The sequence below is a fragment of the Stylophora pistillata genome, chromosome 8 (assembly GCF_964205215.1).
Source record: "Stylophora pistillata chromosome 8, jaStyPist1.2, whole genome shotgun sequence".
Taxonomy (NCBI): domain Eukaryota; kingdom Metazoa; phylum Cnidaria; class Anthozoa; order Scleractinia; family Pocilloporidae; genus Stylophora; species Stylophora pistillata.
In genome coordinates this window covers 30,370,172-30,385,143 of record NC_142526.1, presented here as the reverse complement: position 1 = coordinate 30,385,143, position 14,972 = coordinate 30,370,172, and the positions used below count along the sequence as shown (strand labels likewise).

The 14,972-nt window shown below is 36.7% G+C and overlaps 2 protein-coding genes across 2 annotated transcripts in view; one reads left to right on the top strand and one right to left on the bottom strand.

Annotated features, from left to right (window-relative positions):
• The first annotated feature begins 32 nt into the window (after positions 1 to 32).
• Positions 33 to 7,282, top strand: LOC111322514 (peptidyl-prolyl cis-trans isomerase-like 4). Its single transcript, XM_022925621.2, has 14 exons — positions 33 to 239; positions 530 to 597; positions 705 to 769; positions 1,210 to 1,327; positions 2,636 to 2,778; positions 3,213 to 3,309; positions 3,623 to 3,739; positions 4,794 to 4,918; positions 5,247 to 5,313; positions 5,514 to 5,625; positions 5,937 to 6,015; positions 6,213 to 6,564; positions 6,711 to 6,778; positions 7,019 to 7,282. The coding sequence occupies exons 1-14, from the start codon at positions 170 to 172 to the stop codon at positions 7,143 to 7,145; spliced, it is 1,608 nt and encodes a 535-aa protein (XP_022781356.2). The 5' UTR covers positions 33 to 169; the 3' UTR covers positions 7,146 to 7,282.
• A 160-nt stretch (positions 7,283 to 7,442) lies between these two features.
• LOC111322513 (kinetochore protein NDC80 homolog) overlaps positions 7,443 to 14,972 on the bottom strand; it is a 9,255-nt gene continuing 1,725 nt past the window's right edge. The window contains exons 6-20 of the mRNA XM_022925620.2: positions 14,750 to 14,852; positions 14,473 to 14,577; positions 13,989 to 14,088; positions 13,821 to 13,847; positions 13,468 to 13,535; positions 12,928 to 12,977; positions 12,695 to 12,789; positions 12,534 to 12,577; positions 11,950 to 12,111; positions 11,615 to 11,776; positions 11,350 to 11,439; positions 10,777 to 10,869; positions 10,144 to 10,283; positions 9,201 to 9,303; positions 7,443 to 8,076 (exon numbers count right to left, since the gene is read on the bottom strand). Of these exons, the coding sequence (XP_022781355.1) occupies positions 7,966 to 8,076; positions 9,201 to 9,303; positions 10,144 to 10,283; positions 10,777 to 10,869; positions 11,350 to 11,439; positions 11,615 to 11,776; positions 11,950 to 12,111; positions 12,534 to 12,577; positions 12,695 to 12,789; positions 12,928 to 12,977; positions 13,468 to 13,535; positions 13,821 to 13,847; positions 13,989 to 14,088; positions 14,473 to 14,577; positions 14,750 to 14,852 (1,453 nt within the window). The 3' untranslated portion in view covers positions 7,443 to 7,965. The remainder of the gene's footprint in view (positions 8,077 to 9,200; positions 9,304 to 10,143; positions 10,284 to 10,776; positions 10,870 to 11,349; positions 11,440 to 11,614; positions 11,777 to 11,949; positions 12,112 to 12,533; positions 12,578 to 12,694; positions 12,790 to 12,927; positions 12,978 to 13,467; positions 13,536 to 13,820; positions 13,848 to 13,988; positions 14,089 to 14,472; positions 14,578 to 14,749; positions 14,853 to 14,972) is intronic.

The following is a 14,972-nucleotide window of genomic DNA, read 5'->3' as shown; positions in this document are numbered from 1 at the left end:
AAAAGCCAAGATGGCGGCTTCAGCGACGGCTTTTCAACGTAGCTTTGTCGGCATTTTACCTTTAAGTTTAGTGCGATTATTGCCTTTCTGTGCCCCGAAAAAGAAATTTTAAACCTTTGTAGTCGTGATTATTACTCTTTTGGGTTTTTGAAGGTTTTCTTTTCGAGAAATGTCGGTTATTCTTGAGACAACGATAGGAGATGTTGTGATCGATCTTTTCACCTCCGAAAGACCTCGAGGTTTGTAGAAATTTTTTCTGGAATGCTATGTGAATGTGAAAAACTACTGTTGGTTGGTAATTATTTTGATGCTCGGCTGGTGATTGCCGTCGTCTGTTAAAGTTGTTCTAAATGTAAAAATGTAGTTGTCTGATTAGCAAGGTTTATTTAATGGAAGATTCTGTACATTGATTACAAAGTTTGCAGGAATTCATAGAACCATTGAGCTAACGTTGGCTGTTAAGCGTATCTTAAAACAGTATTACTTGAAACTCGATTCAAACACGGGCATTGTTACCTTCGTTTTTCAGCAAGCCTCAACTTTTTGAAGTTGTGCAAGATAAAGTATTATAACTACTGCTTGTTTCATTCCATCCAGGTAAGAGGTTCATTCGTCTTTAACACGCGTGATAGGTAAAAAACATAAAGTTAAACTCTCTATGTATGTTTTAGTGGCTCATTAAACCTTTGGTTTCTCACATGTAGCAAAACTTTCTGGCTCAGACTGGAGACCCAACAGGTCGTGGAAATGGAGGGGAATCTGTGTTCAGGTACGTGCTTGTGAGAAGGAAGGGGAAGTCAGTGGGGGGATGGGGGGGTGGGGCAGAGAGGTGGAAAAAAACATCTCAGAAGTTGCCACCAGTCCCAGTTGGTTATTGGCAGCTTGTCTCAATGGTTGTTTGATGTTGGCTGTGATTGACTTCTCATGGTGCACTAGGTAATCAATAGGGGAAAGTAGTGCAAAAATATATTGTCCCTACGTCAAATGTTACATTTCTGTAAACAGTAAATAAAAAATTTATCTTGGTGATATCACATTTGAAGATAATCTCAAGAAAATTAAGTCAAACTTAATTGTCTCTATTTGGTTAAAAATTTTCCTTGATATTTCAGAATGTGTGAAACCATACAACAACTACCATTTCAAAACAGGGTAAATTAACTTTTGCAGTGCTAATTTTTTCTTGATTACTTATTTCCTGTTCTCCAGGTCCTTGTATGGAGATCAAGCCAAATTCTTTGAAGCAGAAACTAAACCTCGCCTTAAGCATAAATCAAGAGGAACTGTCTCCATGGCAAACAATGGAGACAACTTACATGGTTCTCAAGTAAGTTGAAGTGTTTTAGGGGTATCTCTTTGGCATTCACTAGTGGTGAACGTTAGATAGGGGAGTTTTAGAGTTGTTTGTGAGACACCACATGAATTGTGCAGGTAAGTCTTAGAGGCCAAGTGAACAGTCACTGCCAGTACTAATCCTTGCTTATTGTAGTATATGGCAACAAGGAATATGTCAACCCCACTTTGAAGGGACACTTGTCTATTATGAATAAAGGCTTATAGTTTTGAAAGAAACTGTTTGGGGCTGTGTCGGTGGGGGTAACAAAATAATTTGGATATATCAACAAAGTTGAAATGGAAAATTTACCACCGTAATGATTACAAAAGCTGACGTTTCGAGTGTTAGCCCTTCGTCGGAGCATTAGCCCTTCACTCCGACAATAGGGCTAATGCTTGAAACGTCAGCTTTTGTAATCGTTATGGTGGCCAATTTACCATTTCAACTTTGTTGATATATCCAAATTATCTTGTCTATTATGGTTAACCTCCTGAAATTTCATAGGTTACCTTGACATTTTACTACCCTTTTATGCTTCCTTGTAGAGAGAGCCATAGTAAGAGTTAATTTTCTTTCCTGAGAATACAATGCAATTGTGCACCCAGGGTGCTTACACAAACCTCTTAACTTGGTATTTAGAACTCTAACCTCTGAGCTACTGCATCCCTTACAACACTTACTAAATGGTACAAATAACCTGGTACCTGAACTGCCTAAGATATGAGACAAGTTATCAGTAGTCAACAGTTATTTATGGCTGCTGGCATCTCAAACTATTTCATAGTTTATTGAATGTGTGTAGGTATGTATGTACACTTCATTCACCCCTCTCCCAGATAGGGCTTCCAGGCCCAATGCAGATGAATAGATATAGTTTTTAAAAATCCCAACTGGCAGGAGGCAAATCAGCTGGCTTTATACAAAGAGCAGCCAAGGAGGTGAACTCAGGGAAACCAAGAACAAATCAACCAAGTAGCAGTGTGGAGGGTTTCAACCCAGGAGCACCAGATTGCAAGACCAGTGCCCTGACCACTCAGCCACACAGCCTCCCTTTTTGATAACTTGTTGAATCATTCATAATTTATTAATAATTTATTAATTCAGCATATTTGTCACGAGTTCTTCTTAGACAAAGTTGTTCAATAGTATTAAGTTATAGGAGATTCTCTCCTAAGAGGACTTCCCCGAACGAGAAAAAGTGTTACCCAAGTCAACATGGTGCCTCAAAAGAGAGGTGTCATTGTATCATCCAAGTTATAATTGTATGCTCAAATCCGTATTTATTTTAATTTCCAACAGTTTTTCATCACCCTAGGAGATGATCTGGACTATCTAGATGGTGTTCATACTGTGTTTGCTGAAGTTGTTGAAGGATTTGAGGTCTTGGACAAACTGAATGAGACAATCTGTGATGACGAACACAGGCCATACCAAGACATCAGGCATGTATTCATTTCACTTTGATGTGAGCTTAAGTCATTTTCTTCTATCAAATAATTTAATCTGCACTACTACCATTCCAATGAAGTCCTGTGTAGTTGCAACCAGAGAGATATTTTTACACTATCATAATAATTCAAGTTTAACCAAATGTAACATGATGTACAAATTGGCAAATACATTCCTTTCAAATAAGAATTCAAAATTAAGTTGTTAAAAAGTAAATAAATGAGGAGTTTGACCTGGGTTTTAATATATAGAATTTTTACAGGATCCTTTGCATTTTGTTCTCTTGGGGACTGCTCTCAACTTGCTCAGCTGCTGGTTCACATATTTTCCTTATGAATTCTCTATTATGTACTCTTGATCTTAAATGCAAGTTTGTGAGCTGTTTACTTCAAAAAGTAATGCATTCTCTTGTTAATGGTTAACACAGAATAAACCACACTGTCATTATTGATGATCCATTTGATGATCCACCTGGCTTAGTTGTACCTGACCGATCGCCAGAACCAACCAAAGAACAACTCGATGTAAGTGAAAGCTTCTTTGCTTTGACATTTTCTTATTGTGGTACTTGTTTGCAAAGGCTGCACAAGCTCAAGGTATCTTTTCTCAAAACTGTCACAGAATATTTACAGAATGTCCAATTACATTTTATTTATTTTATAAATTAAGTCCAGTTCATTAAAGAACATGATTGTCAGAGGAAAACAGAATAACGATGGGATAAAGCATGATATACCCAGCACCTTAACAATAGAATGAGAAACACAAATTGTGTGGAACAGATTGCTTGGCAATGATGTCTACATAGACTGAAAGGAAGTTATTTAATATTTTCAGAGTGGCCGCATAGGAGCTGACGAAGAAATAGACGACACTAAAGGTAAAACCATGGAGGAGATTGACGAGATGATAGAGGAGCGAGAACTTAAAGCTGGGACACAAATCCTTGAAATGGTAAATTACCAGGAGGAAGATTTTTATATTTTCTTGAACTACTCACAGGAATCTGTCTTCAGGCAGAGGTTTCAACAGAGGCCAGTCACCAGTGGTGTACTGTCACCCGGAAGACCTCCTATCAGGATCTGTTCAGACTGGAGTTGGGTCTGATGACTTTAATTAATGGTTTTGGTTGTGGTTGTTCATAATTTGTTAAACCATCAGTGAAACTGGCATGATCACTGCTTTGGTAAAAATGACGACCAAAATTGATGGTAGCTATCAGGTGTGTTCACAGGAAAAAATAACTGTGATCATGTATTAATGCTACAACAAATTACTATAATTATAGATTTACAAAAATGCTAGGCTCATCATGCATGCTTAGATTTCATATAGTTACTTTTGGCCTGGTGTTGCACAACTGACAGAAGTGCAAGGCATACTGGGTTTTGTGGCTGGTTTGGAAGTTTTGATTCTCTTGCCCCAAAACGATGCATAAACAATGTTGGTCTCCATAGCAACTATTTTAAATGCTTCATAAATTTAAAATTTTGTTATGAAAGTGATGGGCACATAGCAAAAAAACTGACTTTCCTTGAAAGTAAACGAACAAAAGATGCTGAAACTGCTATTTTCAAAAATGTGTTTTTTTTTTTTTTTTTTTCACTTTTTACCCTATTGGGCCACCTCAATCTCAGCTCAAATTCATTGTCACAAATATTTGTCTTAATTGCCAACTGTACATTACTGGATTTGTAGTTTAACCCTTTGATCCCCACAAGTGACTAGCATCTTATTTCTCCTTACAATATCACCTCTGAATCACACATCAAGGTCAGGAGAATAAAGGAAATGATCAACAACTAAAGAAGTTTTTGACTTTCAAACAAATTGTCCTTGTCAGCACCTCAGGAAATGCATGGTGAACAGTATGATGAATATGCATACTGATGTTAGGCTTGACAAGGGGAAAGGAAAGGAAATTTCCTCATTTATATTTATAAACTTTGGACCTCAGAGTAAGCCTGTAACCAAGTTCTATAAAAAAATATTTTTTATTGTTTGTCAGGTCGGTGATCTTCCAGATGCAGACATGGCACCCCCAGAAAATGTCTTGTTTGTTTGTAAATTAAATCCTGTCACTCAAGATCAAGACTTGGAGATCATTTTCTCAAGATTTGGGCCAATTAAAAGGTATGATTTTCTGTGAATTCCTTGAGTAGTCTTTTATTTAACCATTTCACTCCCATGATCTTCTGATTGAGTAATTCTCCTTTCTGTGTGCTGTACAATTCTTATGATGTTAGTTTGGAGAACTTGTTATTGGATCAACTAATAATCCCCCAATATATTTTTTTTGTGATTTTCTATTGATAGATAGGAGAAATTCTGTTTTGGTCACTCATGGGAGTTAAAAAGCTAATCAGATCATTCTAAATCAGGTGTAGCTACCGCTATGTTTGCTGGGTTATTGTTCCTTGGCAAGCGTACTGGTATCTTTACTTTGTTTGTTTTGTTTCAGTTGTGAGGTCATACGTGATCAGAAGACTGGAGAATCTTTACAGTATGCATTCATTGAGTTTGAGAATGTAAGTAAATGTTGATGAAGTGGATAAATTTCTTAAGAAACTGTTGTGCTACATTGGTGGAGGGTATTTCAATATGATTTGGTTTTAGCAGCTCAGTTGATGAAATGTAAATTGACCCTTGATCACTTCTATGTATTAAATTAACCAGTGAGTGATATGGGATTAATCAATGACCTGACAATGTTTCTTTTGCACATTAGGTTGAAGACTGTGAACGAGCTTACTTTAAAATGGATAATGTGCTCATTGATGATCGGCGAATTCATGTTGACTTTTCACAATCAGTAGCTAAAGTCCAGATGCAAAAGCAAGGTAATTTTTCCATTAAATCCTCCACCTTTCAGTGAGATGTCAACACTGGAGTATAAACTGCAACTACCGGTATGTTAGCTGGGTGTATTCTACTGTTTAAAAGGAATTTTTTTTCTCACATTATTTGATTAATACATTTTCAAGCATAAAGGCAAAGAGAAGAAAGCAAATGCAATATCAACCAAGGATTGTATTTGTTTGATTTGGAAATGTCTGATAGACAGTTTTATATCTGGCAGGTGAATCATTTATGTACACGTTTGCCTTCCAGTGCTAGTTTTTTCAATATTTGTCTTTCCTCTTCAACACAGGTGCTAAACCAGTCTTCCCAGACAAAAGTGAAAAGGGCAAACCTAAATTTGCCATCAAGGGACAAAAGCAGTCATCAACGTATCCTTTTACCTCTGCTTACTAACTAAGTTTAAATTTATTTTTAAATATACCTCCTCTCCATTTGTCAAAGTCAAAATTACTTGGCATACAAGGCAAGTTTCTTGGTTACTGATGAACTCCTCAGTCAAAATGTTAGAGAATTAAATTACCAAAGCTGTATCACAAAGTTCAGTTCCTTGACTCCTTGAATGAAGCTATGATTTGGTATTTGATGACAACTACAGTGATAGAAAATCTGGGGATAAACTGAAAGGACAGAAAGAAGGAAACAAGGATAAAGATTTTCCCAAGTCGAGAATTGAAAAAGTAGGAAAACCAAGGCGCAGTGATGATGACAGTGAAGATCACAAACAAGAAAGAAAACGTGGTGGAAAGGAAAGAGACAGGAGGCAAGAAAGGAAAGAAAGTAACAGCAGCGATGACAGTACAAGAGACAGAAAGAAGAGAGACAAGCGGGAAAGAAGAAGCCCCAGTAATAGTGCTAATGATGAAGAGAGAATCACAAAGAAAAAGAAATATGCAGATGAATACTCAAGAAGTCATAAAGTAAGAGAAGTGTAACAGTATCCATCAGATACTTATTATGTAAAAAATCAACTGCTACAGTCATGGAACCTATTTTTTGTCATCCACTCTTCTTGTCAATAATCATTATGGTGATGTAAAGACTATAATTTTTGTTATTTTCTCAGAATACCAAGGGGAAAAATCAATCGCAAATTGAAGGAAAACCAAGAGATCACAAAAGCAGAAGGGACAGGTATTCATTGTTAACTTCAAGAAAAATAATCCAAAATTTAGATTAACTGAGGGGGTTTTCCCCTGTAACTTTTACTTACTTTTTCACTATTTCCAATGTAACAAGATTGCAACAGTTGCACTTTTTTCTGGTGCTTCCAAGCCACTGATTTTTGGCAGTAACCCTTACTGGAAATGATAGAACCTCCAGCATTAGTTTTAATATTTCCATGGTTGATTTTTTTTTTAAAATCTACAATAGGGATCATTCTCCAAGGAACAAAGACAGGAGTTCAAAGCACTATCAAGAAAAACATAAACATTCTGAAAGCCACAGAAGCAGACACTCTTGGCACGATTATAAACATCATTCAAGCCACAGATATTAAACCAGAAATATTATTGTCATCCAGTGGTAGTTGAAGTAAGGACTCAATGGGAGAAAATGTACAAAGTCAAGGAAAATGGCTACCATCATCACTGTTTAATATGAGCCTGTTTCAGAAGTTCATCGGGCGGTGTGACAGTTCAGGCACATAAGAGAAGGGAAAGATAACCCTCGATTTTGTCCCTCTACCAGTGCTACACCATTACTCTTCACTATTGTTTTGGACAAAAAACTGAGCATTTAAGTATAGAAGGAAAGATCATCAAGATTAGTGGAATTATTCAAAAGTGCAACTTGCAAATGGAGAGAATTTTTATTCCTTCAGAAGACAACATACTCTGTACATCAAATTCTTGATTTGACTTCTGATACTTAGTCAAATTTAGTGCTGCCCTATAAGAATGAGTGGATGATATGTATAAGCAATAAGTTGTTTAGTTTACATAGACTGAAATCTTTCCTGATAAACTTGCACAAACAACTACAGGTTTTCAGATATTGCATTTTGTACTAAAACACTTGGTGCAAATGATTAACTATACAAACCAGATAACCATTTGCACCACATAATGTAAGAATGATTAAGGCAGTTTCAAATTCCATGCTAGAGCTGAGGAGAGGTTCTGGAGGGGAACTTGTGAAAGCATTATTTTACACTTTCCCTGACAACAAAAAATACTCAGTGTGTTGTTCAGTTATTTATAAAAGTTAAGGAAAATGTGCTCTAAACTTAACACATGTTTCTATAAGACAATGCCTTAGACATGTATACTAGAAATTCAAATAACAGTAACAGGAAAAACTCTTCCTGAGCTTGTATTTTAATTTTCCCCTTTTTGTTCTGGAATCTGTATTGATGTTTTAGGAATCTCCAGCTGTTTTGTTTCCTCATGAATTTCTTCTGCTTGCTTCAGAAGTTCATGAATTTGATTCTGAAATTGAAAGGTACAACATTAAAACATTTTTCAGTACAAACAAGAGGCTGATAGCAGCAGAAAACTCAGCACATTTGTTTGTTGTTTAGGAACAGTCAACTGGTTATGAACAAGGTTACAATTATTTTGTTGTCATTTAACCGCCTCCCGGTTAGCTCAATTGGTTAGAGCGCTGGACTGTTGTGGGGGAGGTAGATGGTTTGAGCCTCGGCCGGACCAACATAAAAGGTCTTGAAGTAACTGAGGAGAATGCACTGCTTTTCTATAATATCAAGAAATGGATAGACATTCTAGTCTTCTCAGATAAGGACAAATAAATTGTAGGTCCGGTCACCTGCATCTATTAATGAGTTAATTTGGTAAGGCAGGGGATGTTAAAGAACCCACTCGTGAGATTACTGTGATGTGGTCTGGCCTGTTTAATGGGAATTGGGGGGAGGGGGCATCTTCAAATAAGTTTCCTTTGGTTGTTTGTAAACTGCTGATGCAGTTCGGCCAAAGTCCCCCGAAAAGTGTTGTGATGCACATTTGATCATATCCACATGTTCATTTGTGCAATATAAATATTAAATTATTATTATTACTGCTGAGCAAAATACTCATACTTGTTACAGGTTCACTTGAAGTGAGTGATGCAAGAAAGTAACAGGCCTTTGACAAATAGTAGCAAACTTATGATGAACTAACGAGTCAGGGTGATTCATTCTTCATACTGATAGCTATGCCACACTGACTTTAACAGGAAACTCGACCAAACCCCACACTCACATCATGTATAAACTGAGATCAACACACTTGGCAAGGCTTGTAGGTAGACAAACCATTACAACATACACCTTGAAATCGTTCTCAGTAGGTTAGGAAAGGTCAATAATGGAAGACAATATCAAAACAACTAGGTGATGAAGCACATTTAAAAGCCCAAGAAAAGTATGAGAAAAATTTTCTCTTCTCATGAAGTTTTTTTAAGCTGGTGGAAAATAACAGAGTCTGCTGATACTGCAAGTTGAGAATTTTTCATGGGATAAGGAATTGTCACTTTCAGGTCTCAATTTGCTTCAACCTGCAATGTCAAATTTTGGTAATGAAACTGGATGGGTACAACTATGTAACAATCTTACCTGAATAAGAGTCTTGTGTTCCATGATCATGTGGCTTGCCTTCAGTATGAAGTAAGAATATTCCTCTTTCTCCTTCTGTTGCTCAACTGCACTTTGCTCCACCCTACATGATAAACAATGAGCACAGTTAAAAAAGCATTTTTTGTTGTTCGCAATAATCCGTACTTATCAAAGTCAGAAGGTGCCTCACCACAACCAGCTGTATATTAATAACCCTCGTCACCCTTGTATTTGTATGCATATTCTCTATATTGTTCTCCATATATTTCTAAGGTGCCGACAAGGAGAATTTGTTTGGCAATCTCAAGAACTTCTTTAGTTGGTGATCATTTCCTTTAATTCCCATGTCCTTAATGTGTGATTCAGGAGTGATATTGTAAGGAGAAATTAAATGCTAGCCACTCTTGGGGGTCAAAGGGTTAATAAATAACACATTATACCCACAGAAGGTTGTTCTTGTACCCCCTGTGAATGTTCATCATGTGCCGAGTTAATGTGGCTAAATGTAATTTAGGCTAAGTTAAACTCAAAACAATGCTGGCCAGCGGTTTTTTCCCAAGGAGTTGATGTTTGGGGTGGCCCAGGGTTAGGGACTATGTGCTTACAGCTCTGCTTTGGATAGGAAGTCATTTTGGCGTTTGCTTCTCGCAATTATGCAATTAGTTTGCTTCTTTTTTGGCCCCCAACCCACCAATCCCCTTTTGAATGGCAAGTATGTGGTAAGTATTGTAGTTTCCACCGTTGGTTCAGTGCGATGGTGTCTGGCGGTTGCCGCTTACAGGGTTGTCATGGATACCCTGCTCGTTCAGCTCAGCTTGCCCCTCCACCTGGCACCATTCCCCAAGCCCATCCATTGTTGATAGGTTTAATCAACCTTACTGCAGTGTCTGTTTCGCATCTAATTTTTTTCAAGGTACAGGACACTATTTTACTATGTTGTAACCTGAGTTTAATTCCCTTCAGGGTGCTTTCTTTGTCCTCCACTGTCTCTTCAGATTCTAGAACTTTTTCTCTCATCAGCTGGACACTTTCCTCTAAACCCTGTGAAGCTCCAGTAGTTTTCTGGTACTCTTTTGCCATTATCTATTGATTAACTCAGGCAAACCCATGATAAATGACCAAAAAATTAACAGTAATAACAGCAACAAAAACAAATAAGACATTTCTTAAAATAGAATGCGTTTCTTATTGGCAAGGTCTGAAATAGTTAACACAAGAGTGGCCCACAGGGTGACATAGAAAACTTGAAGAGTAGCTAATAAAGGTGATAGTTTCAATAAAGTCTTGGAGCATGTTGCTGAAATAACTTCAAGGCTCTCTGCTTTTGCTCAATAATTGATATTTTTCTTAAATATCTAATTTTACCACCTACTGTTGGTTAAGACCTTACATTAATTTTGTACTCCTCTACCAAAAAAGAAACAATGCTCTCCAAATTGTTTCTTCTTGAGCACAATATTTCATCGCTATCGTATTACCAAACAACTTTGAAGGATTATGGAGTTTCTCAGATCTTTTGTTCAATTCAGGAAGTTAGACTCATTCTAATCAGTTGACTTCACAGCTGCTGTAATACCTCTTTTTTCCAGTCTAACTCCTTGTCCAGCACTTGCAGTTTGCCCTCTAAAGCCGTCACCTCCTCTTGTTTGTCTGTCACCATCTCACTTATCTTTCATAAGACAGCATTTAATTAGTACAGCAACTATAATAGGTTGTCAACTCTTGGATAAAAGTGCAACAGCTAAACTGTTTTTCCATGTTAAGCAAAACTCCTCATTTTGAGGATGCACAAAGTGTCTTATGAATTCAAGAGCATAATATTAGAAGTCTGGCAAGGCAAAGTGCAGCCTGAATGACAATTTCATTACCTTGACTGGAATCATTTTCTCTCTATGCATTGTAATACTTAATAAATGAATGGTTAATGTTTGTTTAAAGTCATTATCAATTTAAGTCCTCTATTGATAACAGACTCTAAATCAGTAGATCAATGATTTTTAAACACCTTCATTTCTCATTCTAACCATGACAGATAGTTCTAAAGACTGTAAAACCTTTTTTGGCCCCACTCTAGCTCCCCCATCTTTTAACTTGTGTGACATTCCCAACCAATTTATTTTTCTTGAGTAACAGTAACTAAATTTTCTACCTGATCAAATGCTTCCTCTTCAGTAATGACCTGAGACTGAGTGGTGCGACTCTTCTCACTGATTTGTTGTTTGAGATGAAGGAGGGCAGGCTGTTAAATAAAAAAAATGTTAATTTTAAATATTTTGTAGTAGTAACGAAAAAAAAGGGCCACTTGGGAAAAATACAGCAAATAGGTTATAGCAAAAGCATATAGCCTTGGCTAGTAGATACATTCATTTGCTGTATTCGTCTAGTTTCAGTCACTGTTAGTTGTTGGTACATACCTTAATGGTTCCCTTGAAGTCCATGTGAGCTCTTTGGTCAGGTCTTTGTGAGTGTGGATTGAAGTGCATCTCGAAATCAATACCATTTGCATTTTCTGCCGAGGGTGGAATCAGTTTCAAATTCCTTGCCATTTCATTATATTCTCGGACATGCTTCTCAGTCTAAAATGGATACAACACGTTGGTGAAAAGAGATCCTGTCAGTTGCTCCAACATGAGCCGAAATCAGGCTTTCAATTTTGACTTTGACACTAGTGACAGGACAAAACTTTTTATAAGATATTATATTGTAGTCACTGAGATGTTCCAAATTGAATGCCCTGTTACGAGCTAACCTCTTCATGTTTTTTTGCAAATTGCATCTCTTTTTCCCAGATCTGCTGGTTAAAATAATCTCTCTCCCTTTCTTGTTGCTCAATGGCCTTCTGTAATTCTTTTTTCTCATGCTTCATCCTTTCAACATCTGCAGAACTCAGCTCCTGGTTGTTTAGAGTTTGCTGTAATAGAAACAAGTACTGGTAGTGATTAGAAAATGAAAGAAGAAACAAATATGCAGATTTTTGATCTAGTTTCTTAATAAAGCTTTATAGTGATAAGTTCAATTAAAGTGGACAGGAATTACTTCAGTTGGCACACAGTGCTAAGGTAAAGGTATTTTAAGGGTACAGTATGTAAAGGGGGTATCCCCTTTGAGAAGCAAAGGACCCCACCTTGCCCTACAAAATTTGGTCTTCAGTGCTCCATCCATATCCAAAAAGACTTGAATGTCTAACCATTTTGTCAGAAAGTGCTTCATGGTTTATAAAAACCGTTCCCAAATGTAGGGCTTGTCAGACACTTGAACCTTGCCTTAAGTTTGGAGTTACATTTGAAGACAGTCATACATCTACAGTGAGTAAGCCTTGTAACATGTATTCACCTGAAGACTTGCATTTTCTTGTGTTATGGCATCTTGTTCCACTTCTACAGATATGATGAAAATCAATTTTATTCATACCTTAATAGAAGGTTAAAAGTATCAAATAATGTACAATACATGTGGAAAAAAAAAAAAAAAAACTACAACCATTGTTATATTACTTAGTCCTCTCAGTTCCTCAACAAGCTGGTCATTCTTTTCTTCCAACTGTTTTGTACTCTTCTCCAAGTCTCCCAGGTAGTTCTGAAACTTTTCTCTACAAGGTAAGGACGGGAAATAGTTGACAGTCAGTAACGATTTCAGGTAATACATTCAACCTGTTTACAGCACATGATTCAGAGAATAAATAACAAGGCGCATGTTAAATTTCTGTCCACTTCAGTTTAAAACTTACTTATCAGAGGTTAACGTTATCTTTCTTTCAGCCAACCTTTGGAGACGTGACTGCAAAGCAAGAAAACAAACAACTAAGTATACAATTACTATTCAATGTTACTTTTCACTATTTTAAAATTTAAAGTCAATAGCAAAGCTCAGGGGTACATCGACAAAGGAAGGAAATATTAACATGCTTGTTCATTTCCCCTTTCTTTTGTACGAAGAAGAGTGTCTCTTTTCAAAACTGAGACTTTATTCCTCTTTGACTTCAAGTTGCATCCCAACTCGAGAACTTCTCTCATTTGAAAAACCTTTGCCGATAACCACATTAAGTAATAACATGAGATGTGACAATTTTTATAGTAAGCAGGGGTTTCATTAATGTTTTCTGCAGGAGGGCAACTGGTTTTCACAGGCGGGCAAAACTCTTTGAACTGAACTTCTTTATAAGATAAACTTTCCTCCAGATGGTCAAATCAGGTGGGCAAAGCCATCCTCACAACCGGTCAATTTGCCCGGTCCCTGGCCCTTAATGAAACCCTGAGTAAGTACTCACAGAATCATTTTTCAGTGCATTCAATTCTTCCTCTAGCATCAGACTGTCTCTCATCAGGTCTTCATTTCCTGAGAGAAAATGAATGTAAAAGGATTTTCTAAATCTTCTTTGAATCTTTTCTCTTCCAAAATATTAATGTGAAACCCAATTCTCCATACTGATAGTTATTTGTTATCTCCTCACTGTCTGCTCAAAACTGAACTAAGTTTGATAAGAGAATCTGTTCACTGACCACTGTTGACAATACAAGCAGGTTGTTAACTTGTTGACTTAGTGGTGTTTGGCAGATTTCCACCAAACTTTGTATTAAATTTTTGAGGCTTAGAAAATCTATTCAATTATTTACACTGTACCTTCAAGCAAGACAGCATTTCTTGATCCTGAAAAGAGAGCAAATGTGACCAGATATTAATTATAGATAAGTAATCTCTAAAACTCTCAAGATTTGGTGATTGAAAAACTTAAAATTAAGAACATTTTTGTGTCAAGAGACATTTTTCATATCCTAACATTTAACTTACGGATGTTGTCAAAAAACTCATTGTCAAATTCTCCCAGTTCATCAAGTTCTGTACCCATCATGAAAGCAGCATAACTTTTCTCCAAATACCTAAAAAAGTACTGAAATTATAGAAACATATTAAGCTGTCATCAACTGAACTGTACGGTAAACTTGGAAGACTAGTGAATTATAGGTAAGTGACATTTACAATCAAATTAAACTTCAAGTTTGATCAGCCTGAGTGGGCGTCCTAATCAGAGTCAAGTAAGATCTCATGATGACTTTTCCTCAGGTTGTTGAACAACCAGTCACTTAAAATATCAGTAACAAATGAAAGCCTTTTGCAGGGGGCTCTCATCCATGATTTTAGACTATACTGAAATAATAAACTTTTACTCCTAGGTTCAAACCATGTACTGCTACTAACAGCAGTTCTTTTCAGTACTATTCTCAGAATACACATGCCAACCAGTCTAACCGATCATGACTTATTCATGACTTACCTTGTCTTCTGGTTGTGGTCCGTCTTGGTATTCCTCACCAGCTCCATAATTGTCGTCAGGGAACATAACATGACCTTCAATGTCCTGACCAACACTCATGGCATGCTGTTAAACATCATAACAAAAAGATAATTAATTACTTTATTTGTCTCTCCACAAGTAAAGCCACATGCAGTCAGTGGTTGCTATTGTCATTGAAACTGTCTGATACAACTTGCTGACAATCATTAATCAGGACAAAAATGTATCAAAGTTAATATAATTCATTTATAATTACCTTAATAAGTTCAATAAGCCAGCATAGTGCACCAAGCACCATGGGCCAAGCATGAGGACTTCCAACAGAGTGCAAGTTACTCTTTGAAATTGTAAAAGGATAACTGAGGAACAAAAAAAATGCATGGAGCTACATGAAAATTTGGGAATATACATGTAATAACTGAAGCAGTTATTTTTACTGATTGTGTTTTAAGAACTCTTACTAGTGAAAAACATCTTAG